Below are 25211 nucleotides of genomic sequence, written 5' to 3'. Positions count from 1 at the left end.
AGGACTGTAGACAGCTGTGGTATGAAGCACCAGTGCTTTGCTTGGTTATCACTGGTTATCTTTGGGTATCGTTTTTATCATTGGGTATCTTTGCTTGGTTATCGTCTCTACGTTGTGGTTGTTTCAGCATTTATCCAGGTTCCTGTTTCTGCGTGGAGACCAAGGCTTGTAGGCGGTCCTTGAATGCGAATAACGAACAGTGCATTAAAAACAACCCTGAAAAGCACTGGTTGAGTGGTGAGATCTGACTGCCTAATTACTGTGTGTTTTGGGGAAAGTATGCGCTTTCTGGATTCTTTCCCTAGTTACTTGCCAGAAAATGCTTTTGCCAAGCCTTTGAGGAGCGCAGGAACAGCGCTCCTGTTTCCCTAAATGAAGGTATTTTTTTAGGGAACGAGATTTTAACAGGGAAATGTTTGGGGGGCGGCGATCGTGTGCGGACTCCCCCTGCCCTTCTGGCACCCCTTCCCTTCTGGAGCAGCAAGTGGAGGGTCCGTCCGTCTGCAAATCTCTGCCCTGCGTTGCGCGGTGGTTTCCTACACGAGATGGCGCTCTTTGCCTTCCAATAAAGCCACATGCAGTTTATTTTTTATAATTTCCACCCCCCCCAGCCCTGCCCGTCCCAGGGATGCTGCTGGGATGCGGACGGGACCTGGGAGCAGCTCTGCCTCTGGGGGGCAACAGCCGCGTGCGAGAGGCTGCGGGGACGGGCCCAAGTGCGGGAAAACATCCCACTGCCTCCACCTCATTAAAAGAGAGGCCGCTAATTGCTTTCCCCGCGCATCTAAGACTTTTCTGATACAACCCCGTCCTCCGTGCCCGGCTCAGATGCTTTGCAGGGGCCACGGCAAAGCCGGGGGCCGCGTTTGCCCCATTGCCCGGCTTGGGCTGGGACCCCCGGGGAGGGAAGGAGCGAGCGGCTCCTGCCTTCCCTCTGCACTGGGAGGGCAACGCGACGCAGGAGCCGCTGGTGCCCTTTGCCAGCCGGCGTTAAAACATTCATGTCCCCGATGGGCTCTTCCAAATAAGTCCAGGAAGGGCGAATTCCGGCCTCCCCGGAGGCTGCTGGCGAGCGCCCAGGCTGCTCGCACAGGGCCGGGGTGCTGCCGGGGCCCTGCTCCCCCCGGCGCGGGGGCTGCGAGTGCTGGGACAGGGGGCACCCGGCCGGGGGGGGAGGGTGGGGGGTGTCTGGGTGCCCCTGGGGGGCTGGGGGGGATGCGGGGTGCCTGGCGGGGGGGGACACAGGTGCCTGAGGGGGCTTGGGGCAGTGGGGGGGGACTGGAGGGGCTGAGGGGAGCGGCGTGGGGTGAGTCGGGGAAGTGATAGGGGTACCCGAGGGGGTGGGGTGAGCAGGAGGGGCCGGCGGTGGGATGCGGGGGGACCCGGGGGGTGGGATGGGGAGGACCAGGGGGCGGATGCCGAGTGCCCGGGAGGGACGCGAGGGGGTGCCGAGGAGGCGGGGGCCGGGCGGGGCCGGGGCGGCTCCACGTGGCTCATTAGCGGGCGGCGATTCAATATTTATGAAGTGCTCTCGTTCGAGTCCCAAGTCTTCGGCTCCAGTTACAAGGAGCTGCGTCACCCTCCGATCACATGGTAATTGTTGCTATTTCCAGGCTCCCAGCCTCGCGGAGCAGCACGGAAGCTCTTTCCCCTTTCCCTGGCTTTTTTTCTTTTTTTTTTTTCTTTTTTTTTTTTTTTTTTTTTTCCCTTCGCCCCCTCACTTTCCCCGCTCGGCGGCTCCATGCGAGCGGCCCGGCGCTAGCGCGGGGCAGCGGCGCTGCCCAGGATGAGCGAGCTGGAGGGGGACTTCGCCGCGCTGCTGCTGCTCAAGGAGGAGCGCATCAGGGAGCTGGAGCGGCGGCTGGGCGAGAAGGACGACGAGATCCAGGAGCTGCGCCGGCGGCTGCACAAGTGCCAGTCGGTGCTGCCCGCGCCCAGCCCGCACATCGGGCCCCGCACCACCCGGGCGCAGGGCATCTCGGCCGAGCCGCAGACCTACCGCTCCTTCCACGACCTCCGCCAGGCGTTCCGCAAGTTCACCAAGGCCGAGAGGTGGGCGCGGGGGCGCCGGGGGTGCTGGGGGGATGAAGGGGCCGGGGCCGCGGTTGCCTTAACGAGACCGACTCTTCTTTAGACATACACGAGGGGCACTTCTGGCTTTTCTTTTTTTTTTTCTTTTCTTTCTTTTTTCCTTTTTTCTTTTCCCTAACCACGCGCTCAGCCTGTCTGTTCCCCCCTCCCTGGGTCAGCGCATCCCTTCGTGCCCCCTGCCCAAGGCGGAGCAGAAACCCTCTCTTTCCCTTTACTTTGCCAGTGCTTTTCCAAAGTCCCGACCCGCAGCCTTCCCAGGGGCCGTGAATGCCGCACGCGTGCTTCAGTCTCTGCCCCCACCCTCTGGGCTCCCTCAGCTCCCCACGACCTCCCCGAGGTCCCCGTCTCCTCCCCGTCACCCAGAGCCACTGGAGAAAGCAGGTGGGGACCCCCCGGCACATTCTAAGCCCCCCATGTGCCTGCAGCGCTGTGCTGACAGCACACATCCCCGTGCTGCTCCCACACCCCAGCATCGTGCTCAGTAACCTGGCTGGTTTGGGGGTGCTCCTGGTTTTTATTTAAGGTCCACTCAATTCCTCCCCGTCTCATTACCATGACGTGCTGCTGCACCCTGTACCCCTGAGCCCCATCGCACCCCAACCCACCCGGTCCTCCTGCACCTCTCCCCCCAGGCTGATACCCGCCAGTGGGCTCAGTGTCAGTGCGGGCACCGTCCCCCCCTCCATCGACCCTTTTCCAGGGGGCTGCAAGGCCGTCGTGGGCACGGGGCAGTGCTGCAGTCCAGCCCTGCCAAGGGAACAACGGTGCTTTCCAGTTCCTGATGCTGACCTGAAGAATAAATGGGCCGGCCTGGTGCCAGGGCTCTTTAATGGCTCTGTGGGTCTCTCTGACTTAAAAACTGCTGATGGTATTTTGGCTAATGTAGGTAGGGGGGGAACTTGCCCTCCTAAGAGTCTCAAGCCTGTGTTTTAGCCGCAGCAGCTGGTAATGCTGTCTAACTGCTCATCCCGCAAGGTCCGTGAGAGGTTCGAGAAGTGTGCGATGCGCCTCTCTTCTAAAACCCAGAGACACCTTCCATAGCATCATCCCCTGATCCAATATTTAGACCCGTCTCCTTTCTCCTGCGCGTTGATTTCTAACCAGTGTCCACAGAAACCTCTTCATCCGGGCCTGGGATCAGCCTTGAAATGCTTTTTAATCTCTGAACATAAATAAACATCGATCTGTGGTGTAATTGTTTCTATTTATGGCTAGATTGTATGTAATATACACTGATGTTTAAAACTTCCAAGAAGTTGAAAACTGGATGCTAGAAACTCCTAGAAGTAGTGAAATCCCAACTGGAAGCAGAAAATCGAGTCTGTCCCTATCTGGCAATACGCTGTGTGCCTCATAATCCATCTGTAACGTGTAGCAGGGCCAAAGTCAGAAAGACTTGCAAAGATCTGAAGAAAGGGCTGCGAAAATAGAAAGGTACTGAAAGATAGATTTTGTCTGTAAGTATGTTTTTATGCCGTTGTTCCTCCCAAGAACGCAATCGTATGGATTGTAATGGAAGAAAGGAAAGTGCTTCCGTGTGGATGATCACGCATACGGAGCTATTCCGATGTAAACCAGAGTTTATCAAAATATTTGGGACACTGCAACCATATAAAGTGCTGATCGTGTATGTTTTTTGGAATATACTTTTTCCCTGTAGTTTTCTTGATGTGTTACTACTGCTTGAAGAGATGCGTGGTGAGGGGAGAGACATACATGTGAATGATTTACTAATGTATATTTGTTCAGTTATATTTATTATTATTACTATTCCTGTGTACCTAAGCACGCTAAGTGTTTTGTGTTGTGCCAGACCTTGATGGTAGCTGATGCTGCACCTGGTAGATGCGTGCAGAAGCCTGAGGAGGGTCAATGTGCCGTTGTTTTTCCTGGTGCGGCAGCAGCTGGCCACAGCAGGACGAGCTGGTGCAGCGACCCAGGCACTTCGCTAATGCCTCAGAAAGTGCTTCCTGAGAAGTGGTGCCGAGTTGCTAAGCAAAGTCTTTGCCACAGTGAAAGGCACTGTAAATGATAAACGATGCAAAAGGTAAATGATGAGGTGTACCTGAGGTGATTGGCTAGGTCGAATATCCAGATAGGTGTGTGGGGATGTTCAAAGCCCTCTGATTCCTGCAGCAAGGTGCTTTTCAAACCCCAAGGGGTTCTCATCTGCATTTTTCAGCATCTGAAGATGTTTCGTGCTGCACAAGTGATCAACATGAGCCATAATCCCTGTCTTTTGTGGAATTTACTGAGAGGATGACTTGAAATGCATTCTCAAATTCAGAGGTGCGATATCTAATTCCAGCTTAATCCTGCCTGTTGGAGTCAACAAGCCGTATTCATACCAACACAATGCTGTACTGCTTCGGAAGCTGTTGTCTTGAAGCAGCAAACAAATCTCTGTGTGCAGGTACGGGTGGGTGTGTCAGAGCCACAACCAAAAGGAGGCCGTGGCCGTGTGAGATGTACCCATCTGGACAGTCCTGTCTGTCTGTTCTTCCACACTGGTCCGCACCCAGTGCAGCAGGTTCAGGGCCAGCATTGCTTTAGGGATGGGATCCATTTCCCCACCCTGTTCCCAACACTCACCTGGCCATGCTCGCCATGCCAGCGAACTTCACCCTCAACTTTTTGACGGGTTCCCCCTTGTCGTAGCTGGTTTTGGGAGGCGTTTGCCACAAGATGGCAGTGGGGGCCAACGTTTCACGCAAGGTGCTGGGGCCTGTTGTGGTCAGCCAAGCAGCTCTCGCCCTGCTGAGGTCTTTTCGGGATGGGATCCCAGCAGGAACTTTTCATTTTCACCCCCCTCTGCCTCTTCTGAGGCGCTGGGGAATGCACTGCTGCGAGCGTGTGTTTACCCGTGATGCTCGACCCCAGCATTAAGGGCTTTACCCCTCGGATGGAGGGTTAGAGCAGGTGCTTCTGTATGGCACCCAGCTGCCACCACCCCGGGTTTGGTGGTGGCTGTGGCGGGATCAGCCCATCGCATGGCTGGTAAAGTCAGGTTCGGTTAATTTAGACGTGATCTCATCGTCCGCCAAGGAGACATTGATCCTGCCTCAGCCCCCGCCTGAAAGACAATGCGACTGGAGCTGTGTCCCTCGGGGCGTGCAGGGGGAGTGTGCTGCAGCTGGCAAAAACACGGACCAGCTGTGTTACGGAGGTGCCCGAGGGTGGGGAAGAACGGTCTGGGATCCGCAGCTCATCCAATATCAGGAATAGGTGGGCAGCTCTGGGTTTAACAGGCAGGGTTTGCTACTTCTGTGGAGCAATGTCTCCAAAAATCCAAAATTCAGAGGCAGGGTGGGGTGTCAGGGACAGCAGTGCTTTTGACGTTAATTATTAATGCCCTTCTTTCCCCTCTGGTGGGGAGATCATGTTCGCGTGTACAAATCCACCTCGATCTCCTAAACCCGCTGACATCTCTCAGGCTGGCCCAGACCTTAAAATGGGGAGGCAGGGGGAAAAATCCCCCGTTACCTGTGCAGCAGCACCCCAGCAGAGGTGAGGAGCCCACACATGTGCTTAACCTTTAAACCACCCTAAGAAATGCCTCTTTTTCCCTCATTTATCCATCACCGATCAGCTCTCATCCAGAGTGTGCTGTGGCAGCGTGTTCTTCGGGTATTTCAGCCCTGGGTGGTTGACAGGAAAGGATTTTATTAGATTAATCTGATTAACCTGAAATAATTTCATTAGATTCAATGATATCAGTGTGTATATAGTAAGAATTAACGGTCCAGGTGCTCCTGTTGCTTTCAGCGTCCTTAGTGCATCGCTGACCCGAAGCGAGGAAAATACGAAGGAGGAAAGTTTGACTGAGGGTTATTTAATTTGCAAACAGCCAGAAAACACTGCAAAGGGAGCTCCTTGAGTCAGAGCCTGTTTTTTGACCAGCCTTCTCTCCGGTAGTCTGAGTGGAGCAGCTCAGTCTGCGCACAAAGCGGTGAGATGTGCAGGGGGGTCCAGAGATGAGCAGGTTATCAGGTGCCGTGAAGTGAGGTGTGGCACAGGTCCTCGGGTCCCTGAGGTGCCTGAGGTTGGTGGGAGAAGCAGAAAGATTTCAGAGAGGGAAAGAGAAACAATCGTTTGTGGCTAATCGATCGAAACCATTTCCCTCCATTTAATTTTTAATGGGAGAAGCGGCTGGACTGGGCTGCGCCTCCTTTCCCCTGCAAAACTAGCAGGGTGTTCTAACTAGGGTGTACTTCAGGATGTTCCCTCGGTGCCATGAGCTGGGTCGAAGAAAGCTCACAGTGCCTCAACGCCAGGTCCTAGCACCCTCGCCGGAGGCTGCCGCACGTTCCTGCAGGCAGGATGCGGCCCGGAGGGGCAGGGGGGCTGCGACTGCCCGTCCCCTGCTGACGCAGGGCTGCTCCCGGCAGCCCCCTAGCAATGCATTCTTCCCTCTGCCTATTTTTACTTGCCTCCGGCCACAGGCTGTCGGTGCCTCCCCGGGGACCAAGCTGCACTCGGGCAGATTTCCCTGCAGCTGAGGGGTAACCGTCTGCACACCTTCCCCTATGGAGCGTGTTCCTGATTTGGTTACGAATCCCCCAAAATGTCGTTGCACGTGAGCTTTAAAACCATAGCTGTGCTCCCAGGCAAGGTTAGGGCAAACTGCTTCTCTCTCAGATCTCTGATGTGAGCTCATTTTAAAGATATGGAAGGGAAAAGGGCTCTAGCAAACGTGGAACGTCGCTTCTGCACGGTGGCTTCAGGGGACCCCAAAAGTGTGGAGGGGAAAAGGGCCCCGTGTCTCATTTACCTTCCTCAAAGCAGCGCCTAGATGTGGGCACAGGTGGTACCATAAACTACTTGGCCACAGTAGCTCTTTATTTGGCTCCTTTTTAGTCGCAGCAAGTGTCAGTTTTTGTCAGAACTTTATGCCACATTATGGGGAAGGTAATTCTCCAGCAAAAATCCCCCAGGCAGCGAAGTGCATCAAAGTGAAATGAGATTGAAAAGTACTAAAATAACACTGCGTGTCCCTCTTTGCAGCTTCTACTAATGAGAAGCTTGGGAAAAAAGCCTTCCTGAGATGTGCACTCAGTTGCCTGCGGAGCTGATGCAGTTCCTGGAAAATATCTAGCAGAGCTTGGCAAGGGGCTTCTTTGAGAGCTCTCCCCTGTGCCATGACCTCCCGGCTGGAAAGGATGAGGACTGCTTCGGCCTTGTCTTTTTTTTTTTCCCTACATTTTGCTCATGGATATTCCTTGAGCATATTTGTCGCATTAGTAATACAACCCTGTAGTCGCAAAGGAAGCGCGTGCGTGTGGAGGAGATGCTGAAATAGCTGGAGGAAGGGGGCTGAGCTCAGGACCGCGCATGGTGTAGCAGGAGCTGGGGCACTACAAGCCTGCCCACTGGGACTTGCAAGCAGCAATGATTACATTCTGGGCCAAATTCATGTGTTGGGCAAAGCCCAGGCTTTGTACAGAATTGCGCAAGGGAGGCTGGGGAATACCTGGGCACAGCCTCCAGGGGCAGCCTGCAGGACCTCTCCAGCAGGGCTGGGGCTGTTGTAGCACCGTGACCTCCTCCAGCTTCAGTCCTGATCACTGGTCAATAAGTGATTGCCTTAGTTATGGATTGGCTTCCTCTCTTTCCAGGAAGAGGGGTGAATAAATCACCAAAAAGTGGTGTCCAGGGAAAACGTTTCACCATAGCGCAAACAAACTGATTTAGATAGAGCAGTGCTAAATAAAAATGTCCATTTGAATCCATGGCTTCTTTCCTGTTGAGCCTAGCTGCATGGTAAAAATCATATTTGGGGGGCTTTTTGCAATGCATTCTGATGTATTTGCTTCCAGTGTAATGGAGTAGGTATAACTCGTCAGTTGCTTTAAATATCAGAACAGTAAATGATATGTTACAGGGTAATATATGGTGAGCTTTATCAGAGGTGTGTTACTGGTCGCACATACTGGTAGAGCAGCAGGTGAACACAAAAGCAAAGCATTCTTGACATGCAGTGATGTACAATTTGGGTTAGAGATGGTGGCAAAGTAGAAGCTGAAGATGTAAGTAAGCTTTATCGTATGTTTTTTGGCATACAGTTTGTGGTAATGGAGTACAAGGCTGTGACTGATTCTAGCAAGCGCAACCCGATGGCAATTTTGAGTTATTTTCCTTTGCATTTTGCTCTTTGTTGGAAATTCCTATAAAATTCTCCAAGATAAAATCACTGCTGGTATTTTAAATGGCCAATAAATGTATAATTTCTGTTTTGCAATGTAAAATCTGCTTTGCAATTGTTTGTAATAAGGGATCTGGTTCTGAAGCTTGTAATTCTACCTTCTATTTATGTGTCTGCCTGTAATATTGTCACTGTATAATTTCTTCGAACTCCTTAATGTTTCACACGCAGAGAAGTGCCCCCAGATGAGTATTTGCTCATCCCTGCTCTGTATTATATATCCCGCAGTATATGAAATTGGGAATTGTAACTGGAGATAATTTCTTGAGCAGGTAATGTGCTGAGATCCCAAGGAAATACAGCCAAACCCTCTAAATGACTTCACGTGTATGCTGAAGTTTGCGTGTGTGGTTGATGTCTTTGTAGCTGTAAGCCAAAATGCAACTTCAGTAGCTGGATTCAGTGGGTGTAGCTGGAAGGTAAAATTTAAGAAACTTGAAAAAAGACATCCTGAAGGGTGTTTTCCAACTGGGATATTTGTAGTACTTTGAAGGAGTTTTGGAGGTGACTGTGGTGCAGAGAGAGAGATTTTGTGCTGCTTTGAGTAAGGCCAGAAGGGGAGTTTGTGGATTACCAAAGAATTTGCCTATCAAAAAAAAAGCCAGAAGGAGTAAATATGTCACATCTCCCCTCTTGCTGAAGTCCACAGCTTCGGGAGGTGCTTTGGGGCAGTTGTAGAAATGCACGCTGGTGTTTTTGAGGCGTACTGATCACTAGCACAGGCACTTCTGGAATCCAGAAGAAAATAAATCTGTTTGCTGGGGGGAATATTGTGGGAATACGGTGAGCATGAGGTGCAGAAGGCTTACATCTGGTGCAATTTGGAAAGGTGGCGCCAAGAAAAGCCATGAAGGAGCAAGCAGGGTGGCTAACTCTGTTTTCCAAAGCAGCTCTGCAGCCATTAGAGGGGAGCTTTGTCCCATGGCCCCGAAGTGTTGAGCATACTCCCACAGATGCAATCCCTTTATGGCTGGGGTGTAAAACACCCCCTTCTTATTTTTTATTTTTTTCAGTTCTGTGGGAAGCAGATCCCAGCTGGGTGGGGGTTGTTGCTGCAGTCACAACCGGGATGCAGCGCAGGCTGTGGCATGGCGGGGAGGATTTTTGGTAAAATAGCTGGGAAGCTGCTTTATTCTGGCAGACACACAGGGAAGTGTTGGCAGCAACAAGGCTGTGTCTCCAAGGGTACGCCAAGGCTTTTTTGCTTTTCATCTCCCAGCACTTATCACTGGAGGGCAGTGGTGACTGAGAAGATGACTGGAGGAAGAAAGCCACAGATAAATAATATGGCATAGCTCCTGGAAGATGAATGCAGCACATGCTCAAGGCACTGAGCATGGCATTGAGGATTAGAGTGAGGATTTTAAGATTTAAGGTGTTTTGTTTTCTTGCATTACATTAAAGCCATGTCTTGCCCTTCAGAGATGAAGCCTGCGAATGCCTCCTTTCTGCTCGTGATGTCCCTGTGGTGGGGGAAGAAAACAGCGTGGAAATCCCTTTCTGCACAGCCCTGGCCCATTTCCTGCTGCCTCCCCACGCAGCGATTTGCCCCCTTCTTTCTGCAAATCCTTTTCTGTTCTGCTCACATGGAGGTGGTCCCTGAAGAGCAATGGGATGGTCACTAGGTGTTTAAATCAAGGGCAGCTCCACCAATGCCATAGAGAAGGACCGAGAGGGTGCATGCAGCACAGTATTTATGTGCCACTGCTTATTTTTAGTGAGCACTGGAGGGCAGCAAGAAGTGGCATCTCCACAGGCTACAAAAGCCTTTAAAATCTAATTCATCATCAGAATGCCTTCAGCTAGCATGCAGACTGGATGCACCATGTCACCGATGCCATGGGCGTCGATGATGCTTGTTGCCCTTGTGGCTTCCTGCTGCCCATCAGTCCCTTGGCAATGGGAGCGATGCGCTCCTTCACCCACAGGTGCCAGCTCCCTTTTTGTTTGGAGGCCCTTGCAGTAAGAGAAACCGAACTGGGACTGAGGTGAGTGAGACAGCTGCACGTGCTGAGCTCGGTATGCCTTACGCCGGTGTTCTGTGGCTGCTGTGTGCTGGCAGTCCTTCGGTCTCTGGTCAGAAAAGTAATGAACTAGCTCCATGGATCAGAGCTGAAATCGGTCTCCTTTTTGGCTCTCGAGAGCCTTGCTCTGCTGATTCAAGTGAAATCCAGGGGAAGCTGGGAAACAATCAAATGACAGAGTATTTTATTCTGGCAGACAACCCCCCCTTTTCCTGTTGTCTTTTGTTAAGAAAGTAGCAGTCAGTCTATGATTACTCAAAGACGATTTTTAATTTTTCCATTAAAAGAGAATATTTTCCTATTCCTCAAATACCTTGGCAGGCCAAGAAAAAACCTTGTACTTTAAAAAAACAAACAAGCAAAAAAACAAACAATAGACTTCTATTCCCGTGTAACAGGCAAGGTTTAGCTAGAGAAGCGCATCTTGTAGGCACAGGCAGTTTTCTAGCACAGGTCCCAGCTCTAGTTCCTTTCAAGACCAGAACATGGAGCTCAGTAATGGCATGAGAGCTTTACTTTACTGATGTGCATTGGTTTGTTTGCTGATTTGATCACTGATAGAATGGAAATAACACTGTTTAGAAGAGGATAATGGGATATTTATCTGCTCAAGATTACAGTCTCCGGTTTCAAGTGTCTCACCTGGGTCTTAATATTTATCTGGTGGAAATGCATTCATGGCATTCACCTACCAGCAAGGAGCTGCAGCTGTGCTCACAGCAGGACAGTGCTTCCCTGCAACATGACATTTCATCCCACCTACCATAGCCTACAGCTGAGGGATTTTATTCCCAGCTCTGTACTGGAGCTCCCAAGAAAGGCCAGCAGGAACCACCAGCTTTCTGCTGAGTTTGACTTGCCTGCCTATTCGACACCTTACCCAACGTGCGTGGCTCTTGTGTTACGAAATTAATTTTTCCAGCACGGGGAGGGGGGGGTGGTTCTCCACACAGGCTGTGTATTTCCTGTGCAATTGAGGCAATGTGGTGGAAAAGGGGTTTTGTTGGTTGGTTTTAAGGCTGCAAAACAGATTTAGTATTTTGACGTTCAATGTCGGAATCAGTGGCAACGAATGTTTTGTCCCATGGGAGACAAGGGGCAAACCTCGGGCACCTGAAGAGACACAAAGCCTGAGCACAGCAGACAGCAGCAAACCAGAATTCGTTTTGGTGTAGAAAAGAAGAAACAATGAATAATCAGGCTCAGTGAAAGTGGGGAAGAAAACATGCTTTATGACTCTGAGGTACATTATGTGTGCTTAACCAGATATGATTTATGTGAATGTTTCCACTGCGCTGAGCAGCAGGATGGAAGATGTCCTGGAGAAATTGCCTGCAAAAGTAGCCACAGTTTCAGATTCCTTTTTGCTGCTTCTGCTTTCAGACCATTCAAGTTATCTTTGCAAACAATGAAAACTCAGGTACCTGCAAGAGCCTTTTGAAGAAAAACCACCGGGTCAGAGAAAAAAAAAAGGCATATTTGTTCTTTTGAGTTCATAGCTTTCTATGTGAGGCTTTTATTTTACTTAAATGCATATATGTGTTATTCCTAGCCCTGAGAAATGTTTAGCTCGCATTGGCAGATATAGCACTGCCATGCATGGGTTATGCAAAAGAGGAAAAAAAAAAAAAAAGGAATGCATTGAGAATAGAGTTGTTTTTATTGTACTATAGACTGGACAGCAAAACTACTCTGCATTGGTTGTTTTTGTGCAGTTACTCCCAAATACATATGTTGCTCATTTCCTTGGCATCTAAGGGTTGAAAAACATTTAGATCTCCACTCTGGGGCTCAAAATCAATCCCAAATGTGGCCACAGGTTTTCCCATGGGACCAAACCACTACCAGGTTGTGGTGGGGCTCCAGATCCACCAAAAGGAGCCACCAGCATGATGGGGAGCAGACAGAGCCGCAGAGCTCATATGAAGGGAAAGCAGCATCAGTAATGGTATTTGCATGGGGCAGTGACTGGTGGAAGACTTGTTCCTCTTAGGAAGTGGGGAAGTATTATTAAAAAAAAAAAAGTATCAGCAACGGAGTTGAAAGGGTGAGGTGCAGATTATAAGGGCTAATGAAGGCTATTTGTTGACGCAGCGCAGCAAGACACAGTTTCTATTTCAGATGAAATCTTCCATTTTACTTGCAGGTATGAAGAGCTGGGAACGTGACACAGGATGCAAGCTGGAGGCTGGTATGTGGCCGGGGACATGGTGAGGTTTAGGTTTGCCCTTTTCACAAAGTCTTTCTGAGAGCTTTGGCAGATTTTGGCAGCATTTTGGCCTCAGTGAGGAAAAAATCCCAAGATCAGCTTTTATAGGAAAAATTTTTGTAGTCCCTTATAGAAAAACACCACAGGTGCTACAGGATATTTTTAACTGTAGGTTTGAAGGTGTTTTCCTTTGGAAGTGAGTCTCTTTGCACCCATTGTGCAGATGCGAAGGTGAATCACTTGCTCATGATGGGCGCATTGGTAGATGGCAGGGTCAGGAAGGAAGACCTAAGGTGTCTGATCCAAGCCTCGTGCTCGGCCAGTTTATGGACACTGCTCCAAAATGGAGAGTTCTTCAAGGCCACGGGAGCTATTTTTGCACTGTTTTGTTTCTTTTTTTTACATTTCCTTTGCCAGCTTCTCCTGGTGACAGTATAGAGTAGGATCGCAGGGTAACTTAAAATTCATCATCACACCTTTTTGTTGTTCTGTTCTCCTTGTTTTTGGGCACCCGCTTAAAAGCTGTGAGGCTACCTCTATTCGCATACGAGCCCAGAAGCAAGCCTCCAGCTTGCTCTTTGGGCTCTGCAGAGATGAGATGCAGAGTACACGTTGGTGCCTGGCTGGCTGTAAATGCCTTGTGCTCGGCTGAGGACTGTGTGCATCTCTCTCTTTTTTATTATCAATATTTAAAGGCTTTTGGCAAGATAAAGTCGAGCTCTGCCACAGCTTGCTCCCTGGTGCAATAAGGAGTTGCTTCTTCAATGCACAAGGTGTGTGAATGCCCGGGTAGATGGTACACCATCCATCTTCTTGGTGGCATTGTGTCTGACTTCAGTCCTTCAGAAAAGGACTACTAAATACTAAAAAAATAATATCAAAGCAGCATAAAAGGTTCCTTCCCCCCCACACTGATGTTTTTCATGTTCCATTAAGAAATCTGTCTCGAGGTAAAGGGTGAAATCTGTACGTCCCCTTTCATTGCATAATGCATTGCTGGGGCATTAGCGTAGGGTTTTGGCAGTCAGGCTATCCATGCCTTACTCTGATCTGCAGTTTTTATTATCAGATGCCCAGTTCTGGGAAGGATCAGACTGCCTCTTGGAAACGTGGACCGGGGTAATTGGTCTCCCTTGCAGAAACCCTGATGTTTTGCATCTTCTGCCAGGCTTGCTTTTCTGCCTAGCAGCCTTGGTAGAACAGAGAGGGCTGAACTTTGCAATTTGTCCCTTCCCTCCACAGCATTAAAATAATTATTTTAAAAAAATATACGCCAAAGTGGATGTTTTGTCTTCTGGAGCAGGATTGATTGTGGCAGCTCCAGGCAGAAGCTCATTCCTCTGTGTTGCTGGAAAGGATGGCTCAAGCTGGTGTGGGTATTATGGATATGAAATGAGGATTTCTGCTGGAGCAGCTTCTTGCTCCATAGAACTATGTGCTTGGGGGCAGAAGAAGAAAAATGCATGGGAAAGGGAAGTGGAAATGGTGTTGGGGTCAACTGGAGGACAGTCTTACAGAAATTTTGGTGCCTGATTAATCTCTTCTATGTCTGTGTGGTGAAATCTATCCCAGTGAATATAATCAGCTTGTTGCAGAGACTATTTGTATCCAGGAGATGTTGAATCACTTGTGTGTTTGCTGCCCAGCTCCTTCTTCTGCAGCTCATTATTAGCTCTTGTGCCTTATTAACTGGGTTGACCCATAATCTGCTATCGCTACTCCTGTACAATGGTGTCGGTAAAACTGATTTCTACCTTTAATGTTAGGTTGGTTGACTGCATAACATCAGAGTCTTTTGGAGTAAATGTTTTTTCTCCTTCTCCTTCAGCCTGGTTCTAAATATAAATCTGATAAAAATCAACTCTTTAAGAGATTTTAAATAAAGTCTAAATAAAATGTTAAAATAGGGGGAGAAAAATCACATGAACGTACTGGTTAGCTGTCTGCTTAAATTATGTCATTAATCTCCCCAGCCAGTGTTTCTGCAATCATTTTTGCCCAGGCAAGCATGTGAAACAGTCCATTTGAGCTGCCTTTTCCCACCATGAATATTCTTCTGACCCCATCCTGGGCCTGTGATTCATTAGGAACTGGAAGCAGCAGTTATTTGCGTGGGTGTTGAATTTACTCGTCATGCAATCATTTTCACATTGTGAGGCATAATACGGAGCTGATAAAGTCCGTACATCTGTATTCTGTCTGGGTTTCCGGACTGAGAAGTCTGCAGGATGTTGGACTGACAGCATTTGTAAATTCAGCGCGTAACCCTGATTTATAGAAAGAGGCTCTACTATTACAGTTATATTCACTTTTGAACCCTTTTACTGTGCCCAGAAGATGTCGAATGGCAGCAGAATGAATGAAAATTACTTCAGTTTTCACAAGTGGTTATGTTATAAGGCCAGTGAGGCTGGCTGTGATCATCTAGCCTGATTTGCAGGAGATGGGCCATTAGCCTTTTTGGAGGTTTTGTTCTGCCTAGTGCATTTCTGTCTTAAATAATAATAATAATGACAACAAAAAAATCCTCTGTGTGTGGTTAAAAAGTTTGCTAGTGGCTGAGAAAGCACCGTGATCCCTTGCAGCTTGTTGGAAAGATGAATTACCCTAATTGCTCTGCCTTAAACATTTGTTCCGTGTTTTAAGCCTCGATTCGTCTAACTTCATGGTGCTGCTGTTAAATCCTGACGCCGCTGCTTGCTGGACAAGCTGCCCGTTCTCACGCTTTCTGGACAGCGGCTCATTGCTTTTAACCTCCCCTCTGCTGGGATAAAAGCCACTGGCAGCTAAGACATGCTCAACAAGTTTGCGTTTGTAAGTCTGTTTACGTCTGTCTTAATTATGTTACATTGCTGTGAAAGCTTTTTCGACCCAATTTGCAGGCAGTTTAACAAAACCTTCTAGTTGGCTTCATAAGATCTATTTTCCATACAGCCATATACATTATATTGCTTTAATTTCTTCCTCAGTTAAATGGAGAATCGCATATCCTGAAGGGTGTCCAGGATCAATGTCAAGCCAAAACAATTATCTGTGCAATTCTATTTGCTGTCTAAAAATATTCATGGAGTGCTTGCTTTCCTCCGGCCATCCAGAGTGTTTCTTGGTGCTTCAAAACTTGCTGAAGATCATCAGTAGAGAAGACCTCGAGGTCTGCCCCCCCCCCCCCCCCCCCCCAAAAAAAAAAAATTGAAATCCCAGCGTATTAAGACCTGATCCACTCCATTTTGCAGTAATCTGGCTGTCCACAGACTATGTCCCACTCTGTGTTTTGTCTGTTAAGACGCTGACCTGTAAGATCATTTTGTTTTCCAGGGATTTTCCAGGGACTTGCCAAATAACGGTATTTTGCCTTCTTAAGGAAGCCATGACCGCAGAGTTTAACATCCTGACTTTTCCTGCCCCCCTTCAATTGTGTGAATTAAATGGAATTTGTGCAATTCCAGTGTTTATAACCAGGCTGTGCTTAGGTGGGCAGGAGGCTATTCTCTCTGGCCCATGGTGTCTTGGCAAAGCCACGCTAACTTTACAATTTCGTTCTGCAAAAGCTCTCCTTTCTCTCTCATTTTAACAATTTTCTTCTTTGTCTAAGGTATCTGGTGCCATAGGCACAAGTGGTCTTCCATGTGGAGACCATCAAGATTGGCACAGCTCTCTTGCAGTAGGTGGACTTTGTTGTTCTAGAAATGGGGCTACAGGCAGTAAATATATATATATATATATATATACACACACACACTTACACACTACCCCCATACATATATATATATATATATTCTATCTATGTCAGCACATAGATGTGTCTCTGGCCTATGTAGCTCTTTAGGTTATGCTGTTTGCAGTTGCCACACTAAGAACACAAGGGTGGCTTTGGCCTCATGGGATGTCTCCTGGTCCTCTCTCCTCCTGCAGTCACATTATGACCCTTCCCCTCCCTGCTTGCACTGGCAAAAGGCAGCTCTGAGCACTGGGTGTGCGGGAACAGTCAAGTCGTGGTTTCAGCCTGTTTCTGCTGCTCGAGCGTCTGTTTGCCTCAGAAGCTGCCTGAGCCTAATACTCCACTAATGAAACCACAGAGGTAATGATTTCCCAGTGTGTAGGAAACATTTTCCGGGCATTACCTTGTGTAGCCTTCAGGCCCACACAATGCTAATGGGATAATTATGACCCAATTTCACCTGCTTAGGCACTGCTTTCACTACAGTCAAGTGTTCCCAAAGAAGTGAAATGTCATCCTATTCTCAGTTGATCTTTAAAACCTGTAGGTGGTCTCTCACTTTTTGCCTGTACAGGTACAGCTTTCACTTGTATAAGTTTAAAGATATATTCAGCAGATAGTAATTACTGTGTTTATCAGTTTATAAAGTAGGTCCTGGCACGTTAAAGTAAATGACAGTTTATTGATCTTTAACCAATACAGGAGGTTAAATACAGATTTTTCTTTCTCAGTATACTTCTCATTTAAAAGCACCACATGAAAATGCAGGCTGGAAGTGAGATGTGGTGCAGGTGGGTTCGGGACTCACATTGCCAGAACCTCCAAAATAAGACGAATCACTGGCAGAGGTTGTGCCACAGGCTCCAGAAGAGCTGGCTTTGTTCGAGCAGCAAGACAAGAAGGTGGCAGCTGAGACCGAAAAAGAGCTGGGAGGTTATGGCGAAGAGGTTTAGATCTGTTGTAGCTGTGTTCAGCAGCTCTGATTTAAACAAGCTCTTTTTCCTTGCCAGTGCCAGCACACTGTGCTGGTGGGTAGAAGTATCCCTGTTTTTGAGCAGGTAACTGGATGGCATGTGTTCACATGGATGTTGTTCATGGGCTGGGAGGTCTGCAGCTGGTAGCCTCAAGAAACTGTAGATCCAAAAAAAAATAAAAAAATAAAAAGCCCAGTGACCAGAAGCAATGTGTGGCAAAGGGACAGTGTTTGGGACTCTGAAGCAGTTCGCAAGCATAACTCTAGCTCTAAGAATGCCATTGTCTGAGCTGAAAACAGTGGCTAAAGCAGGAACTTGTGCCTTCAAACAGCAGTGTGCCCCTGTGTAAGGACCTGGCTTTGCAGCCAAAGGAGAGCTGAAGGTTTTGCTGTGGCACTGCTCAGTGACAGCGGACAGACAGCATCTGACAGGGGCAGAGGGAAGAAAGTGCCTACGGAGCGTTTCTCTGTATTGATGCTTCCCTGGGGCTGCTGGAAGCACCTTGAAATGGGGGCTGAGCTCTGAAAACCCAAATCGCTCCTGGCCTCACAGTGAAAGGTCTGGAAAGCCGCGATGGTTCTGCCTTCTCATGCTGCCATTGGTCCTAAATTTCTATTGCTCAGATGAGCTTGGTGGAGGAGTTGGTAGCTCAAGGAAGAAAGGCTCGGTCCCACGGTGCGGAAGGACAGCGGGCAGGGCACTGAAGAAGCCAGGTGTGAGGCTGAGGATGGCGAGGTGGCAGCTCTGCCATCTCCTCTCCATCCACAAGCTGTTACGGGAGGGAAGGGAGCTGTGGGAGAACAGGGCAGCTGGAAGTGCAGGGACACGGCGATGTTCGTGTGCGTTCATAGGGGTGAAGTGGTGTTATCCGTAGTGTGCTGAGGATGAGCATCACATACATTAGGGGCTGCCGGGTTGGGTTATGCTCTTGGTGCTGGCTGAATGCTTCTGAACAGGCCCAGTGAAGAGCCAGGGTCAGCTCTGGAATGCAGGCAGAGGTGGCCGAGCAGTCCTTCGCTCCCGGAGGTTAAACACACGTGGATTGTTTCGGTGCCATCTGCCATACGATGCAGCGTGCGTTATGGTTAAGGCCATGACAGGCTCGTGCCTGGACTTCAGGTTACCCCCCAAGGCAACCTCAGTACCATCCAGGTCATCCCTCGGGGTCCCGGTGGAGGAGGTGCTGTGCAGAGGATGACTCTTAGCTTAATGCTGGGAAGTGGTTAAAAGCGATCAAAAATATAACGCTTCAGTTGCCGGCGAGCAGAGGGAGGTCGTTGCCGAGGGAAAAGCTTGAGGGCTGCTCAGACCCCAAGCCTTCCCGGGAATAAGAAGTGCTTTCAGACCTGCATCCCCACCCTCTGCTCTCATAAAAGGGCTCATAGACCAGAAACCTTTAAGCAGATGGTTTGAATAAGGTAAAGTACATAGCCGGCAGTGCCCTCAGGTACGTCTGGGTAACCACATCGACCTCCGAGGAGCTCCACAGATGCAAGCAGAGGTTGCATTGGCCCGGGGGGACTGGGCGAGATTGAAAGGCTGCACTGTTCAGACACTGGTATTTTTATCAGTCGAACCCTGGGGAAGGATTCCTGGGCCAAAGCTGCCAACCCCCCAGGAGCAGCCGTAGGAATGTTTTCCGCGGTGGTGGGAGGAGCACGGCCGTGAATGGAGGAGCCGTGGGATGGCAGCGATGTTCCCCATGCCAGCAAGACCCCAAGACAAGAGTGAGAGGGAAGATTCATGAATTAATATGTTTGGGCAGGAAAAAGCTAGCTGGTTTGGGGCTTTTAAAACTTAAATCCGCTCAGCGGGAGGAGGGGGGGACCTCATTTTTGTTTGAATTTGCCTGTCTTCCAGTTCTGGACTTTTGGCCCTTGTAATGCCTTTACCCGGCATGCCAAAAAATGCCCTTTAATGCTGACACTCCCTCCACATTGTGGTGTCCCTATGATGTAGTGCATTGCTTCACTGTGCCACGGCCCCCGCCCCAGCACCAGGAGGTGGAGAGGCAGCAGCAGGAGATGCGTTAAGGGATGCAGAGGCAAGCCTTGGGTCCTGTAGCCCTCATGAAGAGTCACAAATCTGCATGTTGTCCCTGAGTGCCCAACTGTACGTTTACGCCGAAAAGTGGGGATAAAGCTGTGGGCATGCACTGTTAACACAGCTCCCTTTCCTGGGTGCTCTGAAGACTGTTTCGTGGCTGTGTGGTCTTCCCCCAGGGGAAGCCAGCACTTTGAGTGCCAGGTACTGTTTTCTGCAAGAGAAGGTGGTTACACGTTAGGGGGGAGGTGATGTCTGCTGGTTTGCAACCTTGTCCCTTAAAATGCATTGTATTGACTAGATAAAAGAAGAAGAGGAAAAAAAAAAAAAGGCACTTGGCAGGGAGATGCAATTTTTCTGGCTCCTTTGAACTGCCTGGCATCACCTATAAATCAAGCGCTGGATGTAGGGAGATTTAATGCACGACCCTTTTTGGTGGCTAAGTGCAACCTTTCCGCTTCCCTCCTGTAAGCCCTGGGCTGGGGCCGGACGAGGCGGTGCCACACTTGGCCCTGCTGCCTGGTGTGGGCTCCCAGCAGCTCCTTTGAAGGGGCTGTGAGGTATAAATAATTAATACTTGCTAAATTATTCATGCTGGAAATACAGTACATGAATTTAGCAAGCTGACCAGGATAAGAATGAGTAATTATGTTAAATAACCCATAAAGCATGCAGCTAGCAGGAGCTGCAATTTGTTCACGTTTTAGGCTGCTTTACATTTTTAGGAACAGAAATAAGCCACACTGGTATAAACTACAGTTACAGTTAAAAAAAAATATGGGTTAAATGGTGTGGTTTGAGTCATCAACAGACGAGGTGCACTCTCACGTTTGATAGGATTTGTGTTCACATGGTCAGCTGGCCATTTTTCCTTTGTGGGGTGGAAACAGGTACGTTCTCTTTTTAAGCTTTAATCACTGCTCTCTGCAAGAACTTGCAGCCATCTCCAAGTATTAGTAGCGCAGTGCAAGAAACTGTCCACCAGATGCCCTGTCCCAACCTCTGCACACTTTACTGTTTCTTTCCTATGCATCACTGAACAGGTAGACAGGTAGGGGGAAAAAGTATTAATTAAAGCATTATTTTAAATCCGTTAGCAACATGGGCAAAGTCCTAATAATGATGTACGAAGATTTAGTTTTGCAAGCATGTGTAAGTAACTGCATGCCGCTCAGTGGGCAGCAAAACCCAAATATGCAGTAAAAGACTTTTCCAGTAAAGAGAAGACGTCATTTAGTAGTTTAAAAGGGAGAACACTGCATTAATGTAAAACTTTGGGTTCAACAAATTAGTGTTAGTTGAGATTTTAGGACTGGAAATGGTCAGGAATTGGAAGAATGCTGCTAAAATGGGCCAGTGAGAGAAAAATGGAAGAAATCCTTTTGGTTTCCCAAGATAAATTGGAAAGGCTTGGCACTTACTCTGTTCTGGGTTTTCCCTCTCATCAAGGTGATGAGATCTCTACTGAGAACCTTAAAACCTGGTATAGCTCTAAAGGTCTTGGTGCAACTTTTCAATAAGATGCATCAGCATGCAGATATTATTAGCATATCTGGGGTAATTGCAAGTAATGCCTCTTAATAAACAAGAGGAGAAGCAGCAGGTGAGGTGAAAAATGAGTTCTTTTCCATTCCTGATTGCATAAGACCGTTATTTGAGACGAGGTTGTGTTGTGAAGAGATGACTGGTGCAGTTCCTGCTCCCCCTTTGTATGTGGGTTCATGGAGATTCTGCGGAGATATTTCGAATCCAGCTGAGGATGTAGGAATCGAGGAGCAAAATCTGTTTGTGGTCTGACAATGGCTGCTTCTTTCTTTGAAAGAGCACAGGTTGCAGAACTGTGCTCAGTCACAGGCTGTGTGTCAGACGTAGGGTGCACATATCCAACTTCATCTCCTGGTAGATGTCTTGTGGCTTATTTTGTGAAGATATTTTGTGGCTTAGCCTCAATATCATGCCTCTTTCTTTCAGCATCATTAGCTGGACTAGTAAAATGTATTGCCTCAGTCTACAACCTGAGCTGGGACATGCTGTTACTTACTCTTGGCTGTAGTCTGGGCTGACCTCGCTTGGCCAACCAAAGAATTGGGTTCTGCACGGTTTTGGCCTGAGGATAAATTTATTTCCCTGAATCTCCTAATCTGATCGGTTTTGATCTGCCTCTTAAAAACATTATTTACCCTGTCTCCTGAGTGTCCCCTACAAAACAGATAAAAGCTTGAGGGGGGAAAAAACATCTATTTAAATCTTCCATTCTAGTTGGGCTCCTGTATTGATTCTTTCCCCATAATTTAGTCCTCTCTGCTCAGCATTTGCTTTTCTGCTGCCCAGTCAATACCAATTCCGTCTGGAAATTACATTAATGTTTTTTAAATAAGATTTCCTTGCAAAGTTTAACTTTCTCTTTACATCTGCGGAGTTTGGGAAGGAAGGTTTTTTTTGTTTGTTTTTTTTAGGTGATGGATTAATAGCAATTGCAGGGGTATGTGTAGTGGTATTAGTATGAGTTGTTTTATGTTTACTAGGAAATAAAAAGGGAAAATGAAAAGATTCAGACTTCTGAAAAGCAAATCATTAAAAAATCTTAAGAAATGAGGCTAGATACAAAATTGTGATATATATCAACAAAGAAATGTCTTCGTTTTTCAAATTGGTCATGTTTTGCAGTTACATTCCTCTGCTAAAGCTAAAAGATGGAGATGTTTAGGTTTATGCAAGCTGAATTTTCGGCACATGCCCAGAATTGTTGCATGTTATCTTAGTGGCGATGTGTATCGGGTTTTGAGCTGAGAGCCAGGAATTGGTGCGAATTGATGAGCTCCTAAAGGCTCACATATAAGGCCTATTAGTGAATCAAATCATTGATCCAAACTTGCAACAAATCAATCTTCTGTGCCTCTTTAAGGGGAATGCATACAGGAGTGGTAAATCAAACCCACCTAAAATGTGAGGTGTGGTCTGCAGGGCTCTCAGGCAGAGTTACCATGCCTCTGAAAGAGTTTTGGGTTTGCCCTTCAGGTAAACTGAATATTCAGGCTAGAGAAGGCTGGGAGTTTGACTCCTGTAAGCGACATACAGAGAGAGTGTGCTACAGTTTATGTAAGAGTCCTGTTTTATATAAATAAGCTCCTTAATATACCATATGGTCATTTCTTTACAGTTGTAGTAGCAAACTTGTTAACTTCTAGTGTGAATCCTATCTTCTTGCTGAGAAATGCAATACATTAGCTTTCAATTCCCATTGATATGTTAAGTTTGATCAATACTTGTGTCAGACACCCTCCCTCCCTTCCCCCCCCCTTTTTTTAAAAAATAAAATAAAATAAAATCCAGGCATATTTTAGCTCCAACGCTATATTTGGTTGACTTTTTTGTTTGGTGATGATTCCCCAGGTATCTGGTGTGAGCGTAGCTGTACGCCTGGAGCCGGGAGTAGGGCAGTAGAGGGCGGCATTACTCCTTGTCTGCTGTGCTCTCTCCTCCTAAAAGAAATGAGATTTAAAAAGCGGGGGGGAAAAAGAAGAATGTGGAGAATGCTGTGCCTGGCAGAGCTGCAGGCCATGTAAGGGAACAGAGCGGGGCCAAACACCCACCGAGCAGGGCGAGGGCGCACGGTGCTTCACACTACGTCATGCCCAAATCACGAGCTGAAAACTGCTGTTTTACGGACAGTCCTGTCTTTTACGTGAGAAAGAGGAGAGGAAAAAAAAAAAAAAGGAAAAAAACTCCACACATGTATTTACCTGTAAAGGAGCAGGGGGATTGTCAAGCTGTTTGTGAATTTGCACTCTCGTTGCAGAGAGCAGAAGCAGGGGACATACAGGGGCTGGAAGCCCTGGGTTTGCCCAGCCCGGCTCGCCCAGAGCAAGCACAGGAGCTGTGGCTTCTGCACGGTGGTGTCCAGGCAGTGAGAGCAAGGCTGGAGCCCCGCACCTTGCCCAGGGGTTGAAGCGTGATCCGAAGCGGGCACTGTGCGGGTGAGAAAAGCGCTGCCCATCCCCTGATGCGCCCAAGGCAGCAGGGCAGTCAATCGAGGGATGTTGGCAGTGCGGAGAAAATCAGGCGTTGGTGGCCTCTAATGCTCTGATGAGTAGAGCAATCAGTTCGAGCAGACTGTGACAGAGAGAAAGCTGTGAGCATAAACATTTTTACACACTCAGAGAGCCCAACCTGATGAAGTTTTCCCAAGCATAAATAAGAAATAGCTGTGGAAGTCAGTGGAGCGCTGTAAAACCTTTGTGAAACCCAACATGAGCCCCTGTTTGCAGATTTTGCCTGGATGATTCATGAATGTTTCCTTGGTATCTTAACACGCCGGGTCCTCTGTGGGATATGGCCATTTATTCGGAGCCTTAAATGACCAGGGGATCAACGTGGACTACAAAGCCTTTTTGGAAATGTATTCTGCAAGCTAAGAATTGTGGACAGAAACAGATACTTGAATAAAAGTGGTTTTTCAGTAAAATATGCCCAGGATGAACTGGTGTTAGAAAAAGACTTCAGAATAAATTCTAGCATGAATCTGTTTCTAAAAAAATCTAAGTTGCCTGCCTACCTTTAAGAAACACCAGTCTGTCTAGCTGCATAAAATACAGATTTAAAATGTTTCATGTTTATTGTTATAAATACCTGAAACATCCACATAATACTTTCTAATAAGCAGAGGAATTAATTTGATTATATAAAGAGACAGTGCACTTGTTCACAATGCGTTCACCATAAGATAATGATAACAACGCACTGGTTATTTTCATACTGGCGGTAGAGTAATCCATGTTTATTTATAATCCAATTTCAGATATAAATGAATTGTTTTGAAGGTAGGATAAATCAGCTCAAAGAACCACAGCAATTATGGTAGGCAAGTGGCGCGTTATGGTGAAAAGAGAGAAGAAATGCTCCGGGTCCAAAGGGGCAATGAGAGGGAGCACCTGGATTGCCAGTGCCTGGGGCAGGCAAGGAGTTTGCCCCGGGAAACTAAGAAATAGTGTCAAGCAGCTTCAAAATTAGGCCATAGAAATGAGCTGCTGTAGTATAAAATATTTTTTTTTGGGGGGGGGGGTAAGCAAGTGTCTTGCTGTTTATGCCTTCACAAGTACTCTGCTCTCGTCGTCTTGCAGCCAGAGAACTGTGCTTGAGAAGTCAGTGAGAAGGAGAAAGAGGTCTGTGGCAATGGAAAATGTGGCTGGATGCTGAAAGATGATGCCCCTAGCTGAGTTTTTGCAGAGGGGTTTTACAAGTATACCAGGCATTGCAGGTTGACTTACAAGACAAACATCACTGCTGATCAACCCAAGTATTTACCAGCACACCACTGAATGCCAGTTCCAAAAATCCTACTCCCAAATGTGCCGTGAGAAGCTGTTGTTGCCAGTCAGAGCCCAACACGGTCTATACAAAGAGAAACAAAGATATGCTCTCACACTGAAAAGGTCAGTAGGAGCAGAGGAATGAATGCAGGAAGACAGGATCCGACCCCAGGTGTGTGATGCCCCACTGAGCACCTGGTTGCTTGGATCGGTCAGATTTGTTTTCTGCCTAAGTGCCCTTCTGAAGCAACTTAACATGAAGGTGGCACGGGGCATATGTTGGGCAGCTGTAGGGTTTCTGGCTGGGTCAGCGGCTCTTTAAGGGTCTTGCCTCTGAAAAGTGAGGCTTGGGAAACTTTTGGTAGCCTCCACATTGACCGTTTGGTGACCGAGTGACGTGTAGGGCTTCAGGATGCTGTCCCAGTCTGTGATCCGACAGAGTTATTTCTGTCCTTTGGCGGTGACCCCGCGCTGCTCGGTGCATGGGCTGGGCGAGGGATGAGTCACTGAGCACTCCTGCCCCTTTGCTGTGACAGCGAGATGGCACGCGGGGGAAAAGCGAAGATAAAATGGCCACTGAATGTGGGCTGTCCCAAATCAGTGGGATCAGATCTGATGCTCTGCTCCCATCTTCCTTCAAA

At 48.1% G+C, this 25211-nt stretch overlaps 1 protein-coding gene across 2 annotated transcripts in view; it reads left to right on the top strand.

The window, feature by feature from the left end:
• Positions 1–1520: 1520 nt before the first annotated feature.
• Positions 1521–25211, top strand: part of PRKG1 (protein kinase cGMP-dependent 1) — a 466811-nt gene continuing 443120 nt past the window's right edge. Inside the window, exons 1-2 of one of the 2 annotated variants that reach the window (XM_080598463.1) lie at positions 1943–2052; positions 12464–12508. In XM_080598463.1, the coding sequence (XP_080454589.1) occupies positions 12492–12508 (17 nt within the window). In that variant the 5' untranslated portion in view covers positions 1943–2052; positions 12464–12491. Of the gene's footprint in view, positions 2053–12463; positions 12509–25211 lie in introns of both variants that reach the window. The other variant, XM_080598462.1, reaches the window with a different exon arrangement.

The sequence above is a fragment of the Anser brachyrhynchus genome (genome assembly GCF_964034855.1).
Source record: "Anser brachyrhynchus genome assembly, chromosome: 6".
Lineage (NCBI taxonomy): Eukaryota > Metazoa > Chordata > Aves > Anseriformes > Anatidae > Anser > Anser brachyrhynchus.
This window is presented reverse-complemented; position numbering and strand designations above follow the sequence as displayed.